General features: G+C 39.6%; 1 protein-coding gene and 1 pseudogene across 5 annotated transcripts in view; both read left to right on the top strand.

The window, feature by feature from the left end:
- The first annotated feature begins 1,666 nt into the window (after positions 1-1,666).
- LOC147307201 (uncharacterized) lies at positions 1,667-5,389 on the top strand (annotated as a pseudogene). The gene is made up of 10 exons (XR_015126370.1): positions 1,667-1,825; positions 2,166-2,306; positions 2,441-2,580; positions 2,700-2,841; positions 2,935-3,028; positions 3,179-3,278; positions 3,396-3,621; positions 3,713-3,899; positions 4,063-4,190; positions 4,279-5,389. The product of XR_015126370.1 is annotated as an uncharacterized LOC147307201 (transcript).
- A 3,312-nt stretch (positions 5,390-8,701) lies between these two features.
- stac (SH3 and cysteine rich domain) overlaps positions 8,702-15,670 on the top strand; it is a 36,362-nt gene continuing 29,393 nt past the window's right edge. The window contains exons 1-5 of one of the 4 annotated variants that reach the window (XM_086275963.1): positions 8,702-8,964; positions 11,610-11,831; positions 11,983-12,112; positions 13,225-13,257; positions 14,661-14,994. In XM_086275963.1, the coding sequence (XP_086132089.1) occupies positions 11,999-12,112; positions 13,225-13,257; positions 14,661-14,994 (481 nt within the window). In that variant the 5' untranslated portion in view covers positions 8,702-8,964; positions 11,610-11,831; positions 11,983-11,998. Of the gene's footprint in view, positions 8,965-11,609; positions 12,113-13,224; positions 13,258-14,660; positions 14,995-15,670 lie in introns of all 4 variants that reach the window. The other 3 variants (XM_086275964.1, XM_086275966.1, XM_086275965.1) reach the window with 3 other exon arrangements.

Consider the following 15,670-nt stretch of genomic DNA (forward strand, 5'->3'; position numbering starts at 1 on the left):
AAAAAACAAGCGCAAATTCAAACGCGATTTCAATATGTCACATATTGACAGTGGCTCACCGATGCCAATGACATAATTACCCAGCTACATTTCCGAAAGAATGCAAAAGCATTGACATATATTTTTCCTTCTTACAATAGCCCGACGGGCAGGGAAGAGATAGATTTTGGTAACCCGACTGAAAAAATCGCTAGCCCCAGGACGTCAGGCTAGCGATATTGCAAGCCCTGTATCTGATTGAGGAATCATGCATCTTTGGAAAAGAGAGTTTATTACAGAGAAATGTCTCTTTCCAAAATAAAAGCTATACTATCCGCTTCTTCTGGGTTATATTCTCAGCAGCATAAGGAGAATCATGTGCTAACAGCTGTCTAAATGACTCGGCTAAAGTTAGTAGCATGCTTGTTGTTTTTGTCTTTGCACTAGGATGATGTCGGCGTAAATGTGCAGTCATATTCGTTGTGTTCCCACTAGTGCTTTCAGGTTAATCTCGTTGAAATGACCTTAACACCACAACATGGCAAATCTCCGTTAACGAGCTACCGCCGATCGCCCCGTGCATGGGGCTAGACGGCCAACACGTTAACGAGCTACCTGCGCTAACACACTAGTTCCCACCCATGTAATTGAGCATTGCATGGCACATCCAACATACTGTTTTACTTTAGTCCATGACTCGCTTACCTTCAGGGTCATACGTCACATGAAAACCAAAATAATTCCAAACGCCAGATCTGAATGAGGGTGGGGGAGGTGCCCTGCGCTCTTCCTTCTGACGATGCTGTCTGTGTTGAGCGCTCAGTGGATCTGCGCTCGACAGTGCAGCCTAGGCGGAGTAGTCGAACGCAGATTCACTGAGCGCTCCACACAGACAGCATCGTCAGAAGGAAAGTTGATAAAATAAATTACAAATGTTGTATTGTTCGATACATACGCGTACCGAACCGAAAGCACTGTATCGAACGGTTCAATATCGATACGAATATCGTTGCACCCCTAATATTAACATTAGCTAGCTAACTAGCATTTTGGCTAACCTTGATGCACGGGCAATTCACTTGTTATTGTTACATTTTAAATTATGTAAGGCAAGCATTAACTAATTAAAAATTTACACTAATGTTACATATTTCACTTCTTTTTGGATACCTAGCTATAGAGGTCGTTTTCAGTAAGGTTATTGTCTTATTTCAATTCCGCTGCCTTTAGCGATTTTACAGTTACAGTGATTACAACCAGCAGGCAGTATAAACTTGATAAAGTATCCAAAATATCCAGGATTCAGTTTGTAATGTTTTCTTTTAGTAGTTTGAACTTAAGATGGCAGTGTTTGTATTTGTAGTGAGTTAACTTGATGTTAACTAATGATGGTATTGACACAAGTTACCTTTTTCCATTTTGGTTAGCAGACTGTTCAGTATGTTAAACTAAAGATGAACAAAATACTGACTCCCTAGTGCTAAGTTAGATCAGACAAACGGTAAAAGTACTAGTAATTATTTTAGTTTTGTATTGAGAAATATATTTCATGTAGGTGAAATACTCATTTAGTAAAGGCTTAAAAACTACAGCCAAGGGGCTGAAACACCTTGTTACACTGAAAAAAAAGTAACATACAGTGTAAGAAATAACAATGCAAGGCTGTTTTACTGGTATTTATGGGACTGGTTTAATATTAACATTTTCTGTTTTCAGTAGTTCAATGAAGAGCACTGACTATAAGAAATTACTGTCTACAGGAAGCATGCTGCTTAAAGCAAAACTGGGAGGTGTGCAGAAATTTGCTAGAGTATCTGAGCCAAGCCTTAAGGAATTTTGATTGCCGGTAAGAAACCAACATTGTATAAAAAAAAGGTGTTCAATGTGCTTTAAGTTCTTTTTGTTATTTAGTCTCTTCAAACTGCATTTTATGATTAATTGAAAATGATCTACGTTTTGGAATCATCTTAGCTACGAATGTATATTTAGTGGAAAAACTGTATAATGTGAGTGTCACTCCTAATCTACCACTTATCAAGCATGTTAGTGGCACTTAGTAATTTAGTTTTTTTTTTTATTTGAGTCACTTTTGAAAAAGTATCTTGAAATGATCTTCATTTTAGGCTACAAAACATTAGATGTCATGTAATCTTTTTGTTTATTCAAACTTGTGTGCTTGTTTCCAGCATTTGCAAAGTTTGGTGTGCCAGCCGTAACAAAAGGAGTGAAAGTTTTTGATAGTTCAGGGACTGAATTGGATGATGATATATTTGAGGATATAGTAACAGATCCCTCAACTGGGGTACTAACCATCAAATATGAAAAAGGTTTGTTTGAGTGATGTGTGTTTCACTGGATGTCATTTTTTAGTATCATTATTACATTGCTTATTAAAAAGAGTTTATAAAATGTGTCTATGGAGGGACCATGTAAACTCATTTGTTTTGCTCCTGTTTTTGAGGTCTGGAAACAGCTGCTGCAGAAGTGTCTCCTGAGCTGTCCCAGTTATCATTGCCACATTCATCAGATTCACAGGGTACGGTCATCCTTTCAGACAGCCCTTTTAGGAAACGTCAGAAGCTGGATGCAGAAGCTAAGCAAGTAAGAGTTAGCAGATTTCCACATTCTTCTAACAGTGTCATTTTTGTTTGTAGTTTAAGTGTTCTGAACTGCAGTGGTTATATCAACATGTAGAATGTTTTTTTTATTGTGTTTTCCAGTTGGTGGAATCGATTCTCACCAACAAACCTGGTGGAGAATGTATAATAAATGAATACAATCGGACCAAGTCTCTGGTGTCTGAAACCAGAAGAAAAACATACTGGTCAACATACTGGTAGCTGACTTGACAGAAAAAAATGGGTAATTTATTTCTGGCCCTGTGATTTTACTATTATTTTAAATCTCTATGAATTCCAGGGAAGCTGACTAGTTCTTTTCCTTTTGATCTTGCAGTACATCACCACCACGGCAGGTAAAAGAAATGTATGCCAGAGGAATTGTAACCTTTTTCTCTTACCTCAGTGGCCCGTACTCCAAAAATGGCTATGTAAGTAGCTCATAGTAATAACTGATACAACCAAAATCACGTTTAAACATTTTAAATCCTGCTAAAATGTATGTCCTTATCAACTCTTCATTGTTACATAACTTATTTTGTTTATTCATTTATCAGTGTCTGTACATGTCACTCTCCAAGGAACATTATTATGATGGCGAGGGTGGCACTGGGTACTTGGCCTGGAGGATTAAAGCCATACAGAGATGCACTGCTAAAGGGAGGCGATTATCATCTAGAGGTAACATTTATAATTCAGTGGAAATGCATAATACTGTTCCACATTGTGGTTCTTTATTAATAATGGTTATTAAATGTTGTTATTAGTTTTGATAAAGCTGTATTTCATATTGTCTAGCACCAGGAGATGGATCATCGAGTGAAGACCAGTGTGGTGGACCAACTGTCAGACGAGAGTTGCAGTTTGTTACAGAGAAGTTACTGAGTGAGGATGAGTGCAAGGAAGCAATCTCTCTGATGAACAATTCAGCTGATGAAGACACAGTCACAACATGGTCCTTGACCTCCTGCTGTCAAGCAACATACTGTCTGTTTTTCCACGTTTCAAAGATATCAAAGGCTTGGTGAATATTTGTCATTACTTTGACAATGTAAACACACTTTAATATTTTATAGAAAGCAGATATAATTCTCTATTCTCTATCCCTGTTACAGATCGAACAGGATTTTGTACTGATGTTTGGTGAGGATGTATCAGGCAGGTTGCTGGAGAGGTGGCCAACAACATTCAAAAGAAGGATTATCCAACAAGGCAGAAACCTTCCTTCTACCAGTGACCTGGAAGAACTCTTGCTGGCAGCTGACTCTCCTGAGGATGCCACTGAGGTTAATGCTGACATTGGTGAGCTGTTGTTTCTTTGATTAGCACATTCAAAGCATATATAATGTTTGTCACAGAACAGTTATCCTTTTTGTCTTTTGGGTCTACTCAAACATTTTATCAATGCATTGAAATATATTGTTGATGATGATTCAACTTTATTAAAAACAAATAATTTTTGCAGGCTGGGACAGTGACCTCTCAGCAATTCTATTGCTATTACATCTGATTCCACCATCTGGTCAGGGTCGGAAGAGACCAGGAAAGGTGTCAGCTTCTCAAGCAGAAAGGCGTCTTGTGGTCTTCAAGAAGGTTTGTGTTTCTTTTCTATTTTTATGTTATGAATTACCAATTTAAGAAACATTTGATTCTTATTGCCTGTCTGTATTTGTCTTTTCAGACTGGAACAAATATCCAAAAGCACCTTGATGCCATCACTACCAGCACTCAACCCTACCTCCTGGCTGTTGGGGGTGAAAAAGAATGACATCCACCGGTTCTTCATTATTCTTGACAAGAATGCCATACCATGCAAGTCTACCTCTTCACTTGGTGCTTTTGATGAACTGTTTAAAGCACATTTTGTGTTTGGCACATCTTACAACACTATGCTTCACAACATGTACACGTTCATCCAAACCACAGGTTTTAGAAAATATTTAAATACCAAACACCTTAACTATTTTGACCAACAGGCTGACACTGATGTTAATCTACAGCATGATGTGGCAGTTAAAGAAATTAGCACTATAGGGGACGTGATGTCAACTAATGTAGAAGAAACACCCACAACATCTGAAAAGGTCAAATAAGAGCACTTTGGATATGTGTGCCTCTGCTGTTGCACAGCTACTGTGAGCCAATCTACTTTGAATAGTTTTGTCTCCTCAATGGAGGAAGTGTTTTTTGAGATTCATACTCAGGCTAAAGATGCAGCCTTACAGAGTGTACCTTTACAGTACACCACAAGTAAAAATAAATATAATAGTAATAAAATAAAGCATTGGGAGTCCTTTAGCCTGGAAAGATTAGCTTTAGGACCAGGAAAGATGGTGACACTTGGAGAGCTGGAAGAAGGTCCAGAAATTGCTTGGAGCTGTGTTGTCTACCAGTTTGTTTTCAGCTAAGTGGATAACAACACGGTATAGAGTACCGCCCTGACTTTATCATCTGTACAGATGTAGTGTCTGAGATTCCGGTTTTTTGTAAGATCAAAAGTACTGTTGTGAAAGATGGCATTGTATTGCTCTGTGGAAAACTGATGGAAACCCTGTGTTTTGATGACCATTATCATGCATTTAGGGTCAGACTGCATCCCAATATGGTGCTGAAGATGTTGAACATAAATGAGCTGTGTTGCTTCTTCAAATCAAGTATGGCATTTCAGATTCCTCCCTGTATGTCGTTCCATATTGCCGTTTTATGCTGAACTAATTCATTGTTTTAAAGTGTTTTATACACTACATGAGATGTTTTTATATTTTGAGCCTGACATAAAAATAAAGCTGTTAAATGTATTATCTAGTTGTGGTTTTTGCTCACTTGTTTTATATGTAAAAGCATTATTAAAAACCAGGTTTTCATGCTGCAAAACAGTGAATTGTGTGTAAAGGTAACACTACAGGAAGAGTTTTAGTAACATTATTTGGTGTAAAATTAATTACAAATTTTACTCTATGGGAGCTAATTTTTCACTAGAGATTAGTGTATGAATAACACAGTATAGAGTAACATCAACTCCCATCAGAGTTCTTTGAACCCCCAGTGTTAATTTCAAATAACACAATTCAGTGTTAAAAATCAGTGGGATTTTACTCAAATAGAGTTAATTTATCACTAGAATAGAGTAAATAATATGACACTACTAGTAGTGTTAAGTTGATTTAACACTATGCGGTGTTACTCTGTTAAATTTTTACTCTGTTTAGAGTTAAATTTACTCTAAAATTTTAACACTATAGAAAGAGTTGATTTAACACCAATTCTGAATGGAACCAAATAGACTCGGAAACAGTGTTAAATTTAACTCTAAGTGTTAGTTTGACACTGCAAATTTTACTGTGTACCCCTGATTAATGTATGACCTGGTAGTAAATATGTTCGAAGGTCACCTAGGCAACTGGAGGCTGGAAAGTCTGCAAATGACAAGCCATCAGCTTCAAAACAATGTGCAGTGAACAAATCAGTTTTATGTATTAGCTTCACTTTTCAGACCTGGAAACTATGTCCAACCTTTATATACAGTCTGTTTCTAGCATGCACATTAACATGTGTTATTTCAAAGCACCCCAAACCCAAGTACAGCTTCACTGGTGATGCTTTTATAACACTATGGAACCAAAGTTGATTTGAAATGTATATGTGCAGGGAGGTCTACTTAAGAAATATAAGACATCCCAAAATGCATTTTCTCGTTAACATCCTATAACTCTTCGTCATGCATGAGAGGCCAGGTGTGATCAGGTAATGGTTCAGCCTACTTGTAAAAAAACCAAAAAGAATTCTGCATTTCTATGGTGTATGTGGTGCATGTGTGTGATATGTTTTTTATTCCTACCCTCAACATCAGCTGTTGCATTAGTATGAAAAAAGAACACATGTTTAAAATTTAGGAATACATGAAAATTTAGTGTGCGCTCTTTTATCTTTGTGAAGAAATAAAATCGTATTACTCTGGATTTAGTTACGGTCACAAATAAGTATCAAACCAAGTCTTTCAAATACATTTTTCCTGAGAAAGTAAATAGAAATTTGAGAAATTAATAAAAATGTGCTCTGTGGTTATAACAGTTGAAAGAGGTGGCTCATTGATGGGCATACCTCTTCTATTGTTCTTTTGGCTGATGCCTTATCCACAAGATGTCAACACATGGATCTGTATATTTGATTTGGCATACGGTATTCTTACACCAGAAGCTCTTCCTGATAGAACCCTCCCAAGGGATCCTTCACATATTAGGCGAATGTGATGCAAGAATGTGGCAAGAATGTGATTGATGGTTCCCATATGCAGGACTAATGCATTAATAACAAGAAAGACAAATACTTAAAAACCAAAAAGCAACTGTGGACCTGAAACTGCACAACTCAGATCTTTGCATCTCCTTAATGAAACATTTCATTGGGAATAATTAACCCCTATTCCTCCAGCCTATCGTCCTCCATCGCTCAGTATTTCTCTCATTTTTTCACGCCTTCTTTGCACTCTTGACGGACCAGCAGCTGAGAGAGGAAATTACAATGTTCTTTCCCTGTCTCGCTTTCACGCTTGGCTCTCTACGCTTGCTTCCTGGCACAATCGGTCAAGCACTTGGTTCTTTCTGTTGACATGAGTCACAATAACCACACACATACACCACATGGACTGAATGTATCATTGACTCGTGCTCGGACTGACTAACCCGGGGGATTGTCTTGTGTTCTCTCCAGGTGGTGGGTTATCGTGTGAAAGCGCAAGACATCAGCTCATTTGCGGTGTCAAATGAGCTGATGTCATTTTTACACCACCCTTACTACTGTGAGAAAATACAGAAGTATACCCTTTGACAAATTAACAAGTCCAGGATGAGTCTAAGTGTTAAAACAAAGTCACACTCTTTATTAAGACTGATTGCTCTTTCTGAAAATAGGTTAAATCTGCTGACCTTCTGCGGGCTAATATAGAAAAACTCTAGACAAATAAAACCATCTTCACACCATCTAAACTACAGAAACACAACCTCTCAGTCATTCACCTCAGCTGTATAGGTACTGTGTCATGACATATGTCAGTCAATCTTTGCACTTTCCTTTTTCTGTGTTTTCTCTGATGTATCACTCTTTAGCGCTGAATGCATGCCCAATCACTGAACTTCATTTTGGATGATCCCGCAAAATGTAGAAAGAATCTGTTTCACCGTGGCTTGTTAAAATAATACATCCACAGTTTGGTGATAAAGATTTGGCAAACAAAACGCGATATTAATCTTGATGTTAGGAGGTAAACCAACCTTTCAGGAATGTGACTGACTTTTCTGGGATTGAATCCATTCTGCTCTGGATTACAAAAATCAATATGTAGTCTCACTCCTTGGGACTGTGTTGGTGTTTGCATTCCTGTCAGAGTGAGGAGGCTGCAGTCTGGCACCTGCCTCCTTCATCCTGCAACATAACTTCAAGGACATCACATCACAAGGGAGCCCGGAGGGAGGCATCATGATGTATCACTACAGTGAGTATCACATCTATCCAGTGGCGGCTCCTGAAAAAAATCTCAGGGGGGGCAATTTTTATGATATCGACTAAAATGACCCATTTAACCCTTTAAGACCTACCATAGAACCAAGTTCGCCAGAGCTTATATTATATTTTTACATGCTGTGGAGCCATTTTTGGGAGCATTTCAAGTTGCTATACATCAATACAACCATTATAGCCCAAACTTTAATAATATGTCTGCATTAGGTGCATAGTAATTACATAAATTGCAAAAAAGTGCAATAAACTACAAAAAAATTTAAAATCGTTTTTGTTTTTTTAACATATATTTCTAGTTAGAGAAATTTAAGAGGCTTATCCCTCAAAACTGTAAATACAAAAAAGTTACACAAACTAGTTTCCCACCACAGGAAATTTATTTTGAGTGTCTTCATAGTTTTATTTTTGAAATACACCAATTTTTATATACTGCAGGAAAAACAAAAATAAATATTATAGTGCAAATTTGCAAAATAACAGCATATGCATCAAAATAAACTATTTCCAGCAGTGCAATACGAGTCTTAAGCATCCCAGAAACGACACAGAAAGTCATAAAGTCAAACATAACTTTTTAAAACACATAACAAGTAAAACACAAGCTCATAAGGCCTCGATCGTAAAAAACTACATTTCCGCAAAATGACGTCACTTCCGGTTTCGGGCAGGTCATGCGGTCATGTGATAGTTCGCGCTGATGGACGTAGGAAGTGTTACAAACAGCTGATGGATCGGCGAAGCGTGTTTCTGGAATATCATGTTTTTGTTGCTGCAAGTGATTTTTATGCAGTTTTTGCAAAGCTATATGTGGAAGGAAACTGTGACCGAGGACAAGCTGATGGCATCAGATGTAAGTACAACTCCTCCAGTTTCATATGCAAAAAAAATTATTGCGCTAGCTTACTTGGTTGCAGAGCTACCGGGATTTAAAAATAGTTACGCAAAACAGAGCGTGCCCGCTCCGATCGGCTGTAAAGGGTTAATGAGTACATCAAACAACACAATTTTAATTTAAATTTAAAATGAACAACCATATTCTGGCCATTTGTATAGATTTGTAAAAATGAACATGAACAGATTTTTTTTTTTTTTTTTGAATGAATGAAAAATAACTATTGAAAACAACAACTGTAAACTGATTGGGAGGGTGGGCTAAATGCGTCCCCGCATTGCTAGCTCAAAAGCACCACAAAACTTAATACAATCGATGATTTTAGATAAAATATGACGGTTTTTATCTACCTCTTCGTTGTGCCTTCTTAAAGCAATCCGATGTCCATCATCTAGCTGCGCCGCTATGCTAGTTTTCCCTAGCACAGCTAGCTTTACACTGTTGTCCATATGAACTCGTGAGCTTTCATGTTTCTTGATTCGTTCGGAGAGGTGCTTTAAGTCGGTTTGTCCAGATTGTGTCCACGTCAAATCACACTTGTCACTTTTGAACAGTATGCACGGGAAACAAAAAAGTGCATTAGCTGTTCCACAGCCTGTCAGCCACGACTTGCGCTGGAACCAACTCCGACAAAAAGTCCTGTTATATGCTTTTGACTTCTCCTTCGTTGCCTGGGTTAGTTGAATTTCGGGCTTGTCAGGTCCCAACTCTTTAACTTGCAGTTTTTCTGCCATTGTCCTTCTGGCAAAAGGGTAGGTTAGAAGCGATCTAACCGAATTTGGGGGAGGCTGTGCCTCAACCGTTAACAATACCGCTGCCATCGTCTCTCTCTGACCTTATAGCTCACTTAGGCTACTGACTGAGGTAAAATTCTAGAACAGCAAATCTTCGCGCGTTTTCTGCAGGGGCGCAATTTTAAGCGCCCCCAAACCATTTAATTCAGCGACGCTGATAGGTCAAATATTTATTATTTTCCCCTGGCAACCATTTAATGATAGGCTATTTCGCTGCATATCAAGGGCGCTTTGACGAGCGCCCCAGAAGAAGAAAACCACCGTTTGTTGGTTGAACTTTAATGAGTCAGCTGGTGAAAATGTTAAAATACGCCTGGCTGTATATGGGCACACACATAGTAAAACTATCATTGATGAATTTTTTAAAAATATATATTTTTACTCCTCCACATTTGGGGGGGCGGAGCCCGAGCGCCCCCTATGGGCCAGCCGCCACTGCATCTATCCCATCTGAGGTGAAGTAAAACGCTTTATGTTTCACTGCGAAACCTAAAGAGTAATAACACTGCCAGTTTCCTCATCAGTAGCTTACCAGTGTGTGAATATACTGGATTGTGTGAGTGTCGGCTTGGGGCTATTCTTTCTGAAAGTAATCCGCGACAGATGGACCTTGAAGGATATTTACTTGCTTAATACTGGTTTGACATTTTGGGAAATGGGGTATCCTTATTCATGTTATTGCTTAGTGTTAGATGAAGGTACAGATGCCTAGTACTTCTGAAGCTCACAAACTAGTATTATTTCCTTTGTTCACACAATAACTGAATGTGACAAAGTGCGCTATTTCTTACCTGAAACAATGAATTTCTTCATTTTTTCTTTGGTTTTGTAAGTGGTTTGGTTTTTTTCATGTCTTTAATCTAATCTAACTGGTCCATGATGTAGTTTAAAAGCTGATAGTCAAACATAAAAGGGTTATCAATCGTTTCATCTAAAGTCAGCAAGGGCTGTTACATCATCACCTTAATAATTTAGTATTTTGCTGGTAAAAACAAAGCTTCTATCTATTTTCAGTACACACATGCTTATATTTGGCTGTCTATCTTTGTGAGGATATTTGGTGACGTAATTTAATACTAGCCCATTATCCCAACAATACAACTACAAGAGTTAGCATAAACCTAATTCTAACCTGGACCCGAGAAAAACCTGTAACCCTGAAACAGGCCTTTGAAGAGAGTGTGAAAAAGTGAGGACCAACTCACTCAAAATGGTCTAGAACCTCAACCTGGTCCTCACTATAATAGCTAAACAAGTAAACACAAATGTGTTTGACCTTGACTAAAGTTCATGAGGTGAAAGACGTTTTTCTGACCTAAAAGAAAGTCTGATAACTCTAAAAAGGAACTGCATGTATATCTGTAATCATGCATTTTTCTCCTTTGCAGCAGAAAAAATATCTCAGGTAGTATTTTAATTCGAAGCAGCTTATTTTTGTGCCATCATCACACAGTCAAAAAAAAAAATCTATTGTGAGAATTCTTTAGTTAGCGTTAGGTTGGTGTTCAAGCCTTACTCGAGTGAAGTTTTGCTGTCTAAAGCATTTCTGGAAAATTCTCTCAGTCTTTGTCAACTGAATTAATAAATAAAGCAGGTGGACCAATCTGAAGAACAATTTATTGACATTAATCTGAACAAGTGTGCTATACATAACATTTGGTTTGGAAAGAAGCGCATGCACTCGTGCAAAGAGCGTAGGTCCTTGACTTTTCTTTTAAGAAGAGCAATGATCCATTTGAGAATGAGCTTTTTCCCTTTGAGTGCATCTGGACAGACTCGTTGTGTCTCCTCCTTCTCCATCCTTCTCAGCCCTACCCTCCCTTGATCGCTTACAGCTCTCCGCCCTCAAAGTATTGACAACGCGAGGCGCACGGCGCACAGCGTGGACTTGGAGATGTCTTGGCAGTTACGCACGACGCCACGATAAACACGAAAGCCTCCTTCAGACGGACAGGGCACTTTGAAGCCGATCTGGAATTACTTGCAACTTTTGATTCCCAAACCACTTTTTTCCACCCTTGTGTCTTTTCAGTACGTTTTACTCCTCGTTTCTTCCCTCTTCACAATATATCAGCAACGGATCTAAACGACTTATCTTTTTTATTATTTCCATTAGAAGAACAGAAACGATGTAAACCGCTTGGGGGGGAAACGAACTCAGTTGAGCAGTATCTTTTTACAGAGTACAGACAGAGAGGATGATTCCGCCGGCCAGCACAATTCAGGACGAAAGTGGGGGCAAAGAGGACGAACGGGACCAGAATGAGACACCCAAATCCCCGACGGCGAACGCCAGCCAGCAAGAAAGCAAGGTAGGACTATCCCGTTGTTGTTGTTGTTGTTTTCTTCTTTACCACGAAAATGTTTTTCACTGCACGCCAGTGCAACTCTGAAAAGGAAATTAAGCAGGCTAAAAAAACTTCTTTTAATACGAGATTTAAATGGGCTCAATTGGGATGAGCTCCCAGAAAGAAGACCGCACATTTCCTCCTCCTTTAAATGACCGATAACACACTGATAAAACATCCTAAAACAACCTGATGTGATTAGATTTAAGGAAGCCATAACAAATAATACGAGCTGTAGCTTACAACTGGGAGACAAACCACGAAGATAACGAGGTTAAACAGAAGATAACGCTGAGATCAGTTTAAACTCACAGCAGCAGCTCACATGCTCTCTGTGGTTTTATATGAGAAGTGTACTGTGGTGTTTTTCTTTGGAGGAGATAATAGAGAATAACCTGCTTAGTCCAGCTCTTGTGGGTACTGGTTTACATCAAGCATGGAAAGGTTATTTAAATTAAAACTGAATTAAAAACGGGAAACAATATGGTCTTAAAAATATGTGCATTTTCATAAATAAATAAAAGGCACATGGCTTGGACTTTCTACTTGGAAATGAGGCTGTGTGATAGAGCTGGCAGCTGCCTCTGGCGTTTTACCATCTATGTGGGTCACATGTTGACCCCCAGACTACTACATTTAGCAGTACAATATTGGACTACTGATCATGGCAGTGGATAGCTGTGACAGCTCTTCCCACCACGACTCCCTTGCTGGGCAGATGAATCTCATGCTCCGTCTCCTTCTGACAGCGAGGTTGTGGTTTTTGTATGATCAAGTTGTTGTTCAGTTTTCTTAGTTTCAGCTGAAACATTTCAGCATGGGAACTCGTACTTTGGCACGTTTCGCTGGATATTTCAGCAGACTCCTGGCTGACTTTATGCAATTTCCAAGCTTCTGCCAAACAACCAGACTCACTTCCAGCATCATAGGTGATTTGTCATAGAGCAAAAAAGGCATTTAAAGAAAGTGTTTTAATTTTCTTACAGTCATGATAAGTAGAATAAATTCCTCAGAAGGCTGAACAAGTTTACAACCATTAAGTAAAGTTGTGTTTGTGTTTTTATCCCTCCTTTAAGAATACTGTGAGGCCTGAACATCAAAAGCGCAAGGTGAGCCTCCACTCTTGTGCAAACTGGCGCATACTGCTGATATCAGTCCGTCAGAAGAGTCATGATTGCATGTGAATAAAAGTTGTTCACTCCACAACTTTTATTCCTCTTAACGAAGTCAGTGCCAACCAGGTTAAGTCCATCTTCACCCATATTTTTAGAGGGCACTCTTTGTTTAAGCTGCATCGTATTTGAAGTCATTTGAGTTATAATCCCATGTGATAAATGGCTTTGGCGGATTGTGTTGCAGTGCTCCACCCAGCCCCCATTAACCCTCCCTGCTAACAGAGAGCTGAGAACTCATAGAGATTTGGCGCCATCGAAATACAGCATGAGCTCCTCCATGCATGCACACATGCCTTCACTGTGCTTTATTTTATATACATTAAAGCCACAGTAGAGCAAAAAAGAGGGCCTTTATCATCACACATCATCACACATTTACCGGTAGAAATAGGTTTTCCATCTACTTTTACTACTGTTTTTCTTTTCATGGATCAGCAGGAAAACAGCTGTAACAGGTTGCAGGAGGATGTATTTGTTCTGTAGGTTCATGCTTCTGTGTGTATGCGTTCATGCGTGGGTGATGATGACAGAGAAAGGGTCTAAAATTGATTGTTTCCAGATTGACTTGCAGGACTGATTGATCTTCACCATAACAAAGCCGCAATGATAAGCACTCTAAGCAATTTGTGCAGGCATGTTCACAAAAATGACAAGCGCAGAAACAATGCACCACGTATGACTGCGTCTGCGTGCTTTGCAACAAACACCAAAGAGGACGAATAAATGCTCAGAGGTGTTTACAAAAGGCGGATGTAAAGACGAGTCGGTGCTGTGAGAGAGAATCATTAGGAGTCTTTCCCGACCTATCAGAAAACATAATCTATTTTTCAATCGGGGATTTATAGCCACACCAGCCTGGAAGCTGAACCATAAAATCACATTAGAGTGGCTTAGCAATTCTTTATTATGTGTCTGAGCCCAGATTTGAGTGGGTTTCAGGGGTACACACACTGGTTAAATTAAATGATTTGTCAGCGTGGAGCATTATGAATAGCGTTACTGTAAAGGAGAAGCATAATGAGATTGATAGGGGCTGCTGCCAGAAATGACAGCACAGTGTGTGAGGAATGGTGTTAATGTGATACACTGGCCTAACCAGAAAATCACATTACCCTCCCAGGTAGGGAACCTTGGAAGGTTTTCTACTGAAAGGTGATAAGTTGAGACCATGGTAATAGTCATGTTATCGGGCATCAGTGAATGAGATTTGCCTGACGGTTACTGCAGTAATGGACTTGGTCACTCAAAGATTTTCTGTCTCCTCATTTTCTCTCAAGCAGTCTGTCTTTTTCTCTTCTTTGCTCCACTTTTCTTGAACTCATCCTCTCCTGTTTCAGCTGCAAAGACTCAAACGCTCCCTGTCCTTCAAGACCAAGAGCGTCCGCAGCAAGAGCGCCGACAACTTCTTCCGGAACAGCAGCGAAAACAAGACGGAGCTCCTCTCAGACGTGAGCAGCAGCACGGGCCATCTTTGCAACATTGGGATGGCCCTGCCGCACAACACCAACCTCCCCATTCCTCCAGTTCCTCCGGCTATTCCCTGCGCTCCTCCTCCCACGTCGCGCTCACAACCACGCAACCCGATGCAGTTAGACTCAGCAGGACACTGCTTCATGGAGCACATCTTTAAGAAGCCCACGTTCTGCGACGTCTGCAACCACATGATTGTAGGTAGGGGTAAAAGCACTGCTCTCCTTCATCATAACATCAAACACAGCTGAGAAGGCAAATGCCTGATCATCCAATGAGCCCTGCAATCATATCGTGAGGAAAAACCTTTTAATAATGAGCTCTCCACTAGGTGTTCTTCCACCAGAGAAACATGCATTAAAGTGTGCGAAGGGTTGAACGCAACGTGACATGTGGATTTATGCTCCATTATCCAGTATGAATAGTTGGCAAAGCTCTAAAACACACACCATGAGTATCTAAACAACAAAAAAAAGACAATTGCACACCTGACACTGAGCATCTGACTTAATCTGTTGACACGTGACCAAAGTATCTCCATCCTTCTGATTCACACACTGAGCCCAGTCCCTCCATCTGTCTGCTGGGGTGTCAGATAGCCAGCAACGTCTGCGCCAGCACAGCTACCTGTTTTCCCCTTGCCAGATGTTCTGGTTCCTTTGGCTTAACCATCACTGCTAAGGCTCTGCATCTCAGGGAGTCTGCAGTTTGATAATTACAATTTGCTCAACTAGCCCCATGGCATCATGTTTGGTAGCAGATAAGAGAGATCAGACTTTGTACCGGGAAGGTAGACATGTAAACGAGCACCTATGTTTATAATTGTAGTTATGCCATCAGTTTAATATCTTGCAAGAGTTTCTGCTTCTATTTGCGC

The sequence above is a fragment of the Aulonocara sp. 'chitande type north' Nkhata Bay genome, linkage group LG19, assembly GCF_057382095.1.
Source record: "Aulonocara sp. 'chitande type north' Nkhata Bay isolate Kocher_YH1m ecotype deep benthic linkage group LG19, A_spYH_male_GT1.1, whole genome shotgun sequence".
In the NCBI taxonomy this organism is placed as follows: Eukaryota; Metazoa; Chordata; class Actinopteri; order Cichliformes; family Cichlidae; genus Aulonocara; species Aulonocara sp. 'chitande type north' Nkhata Bay.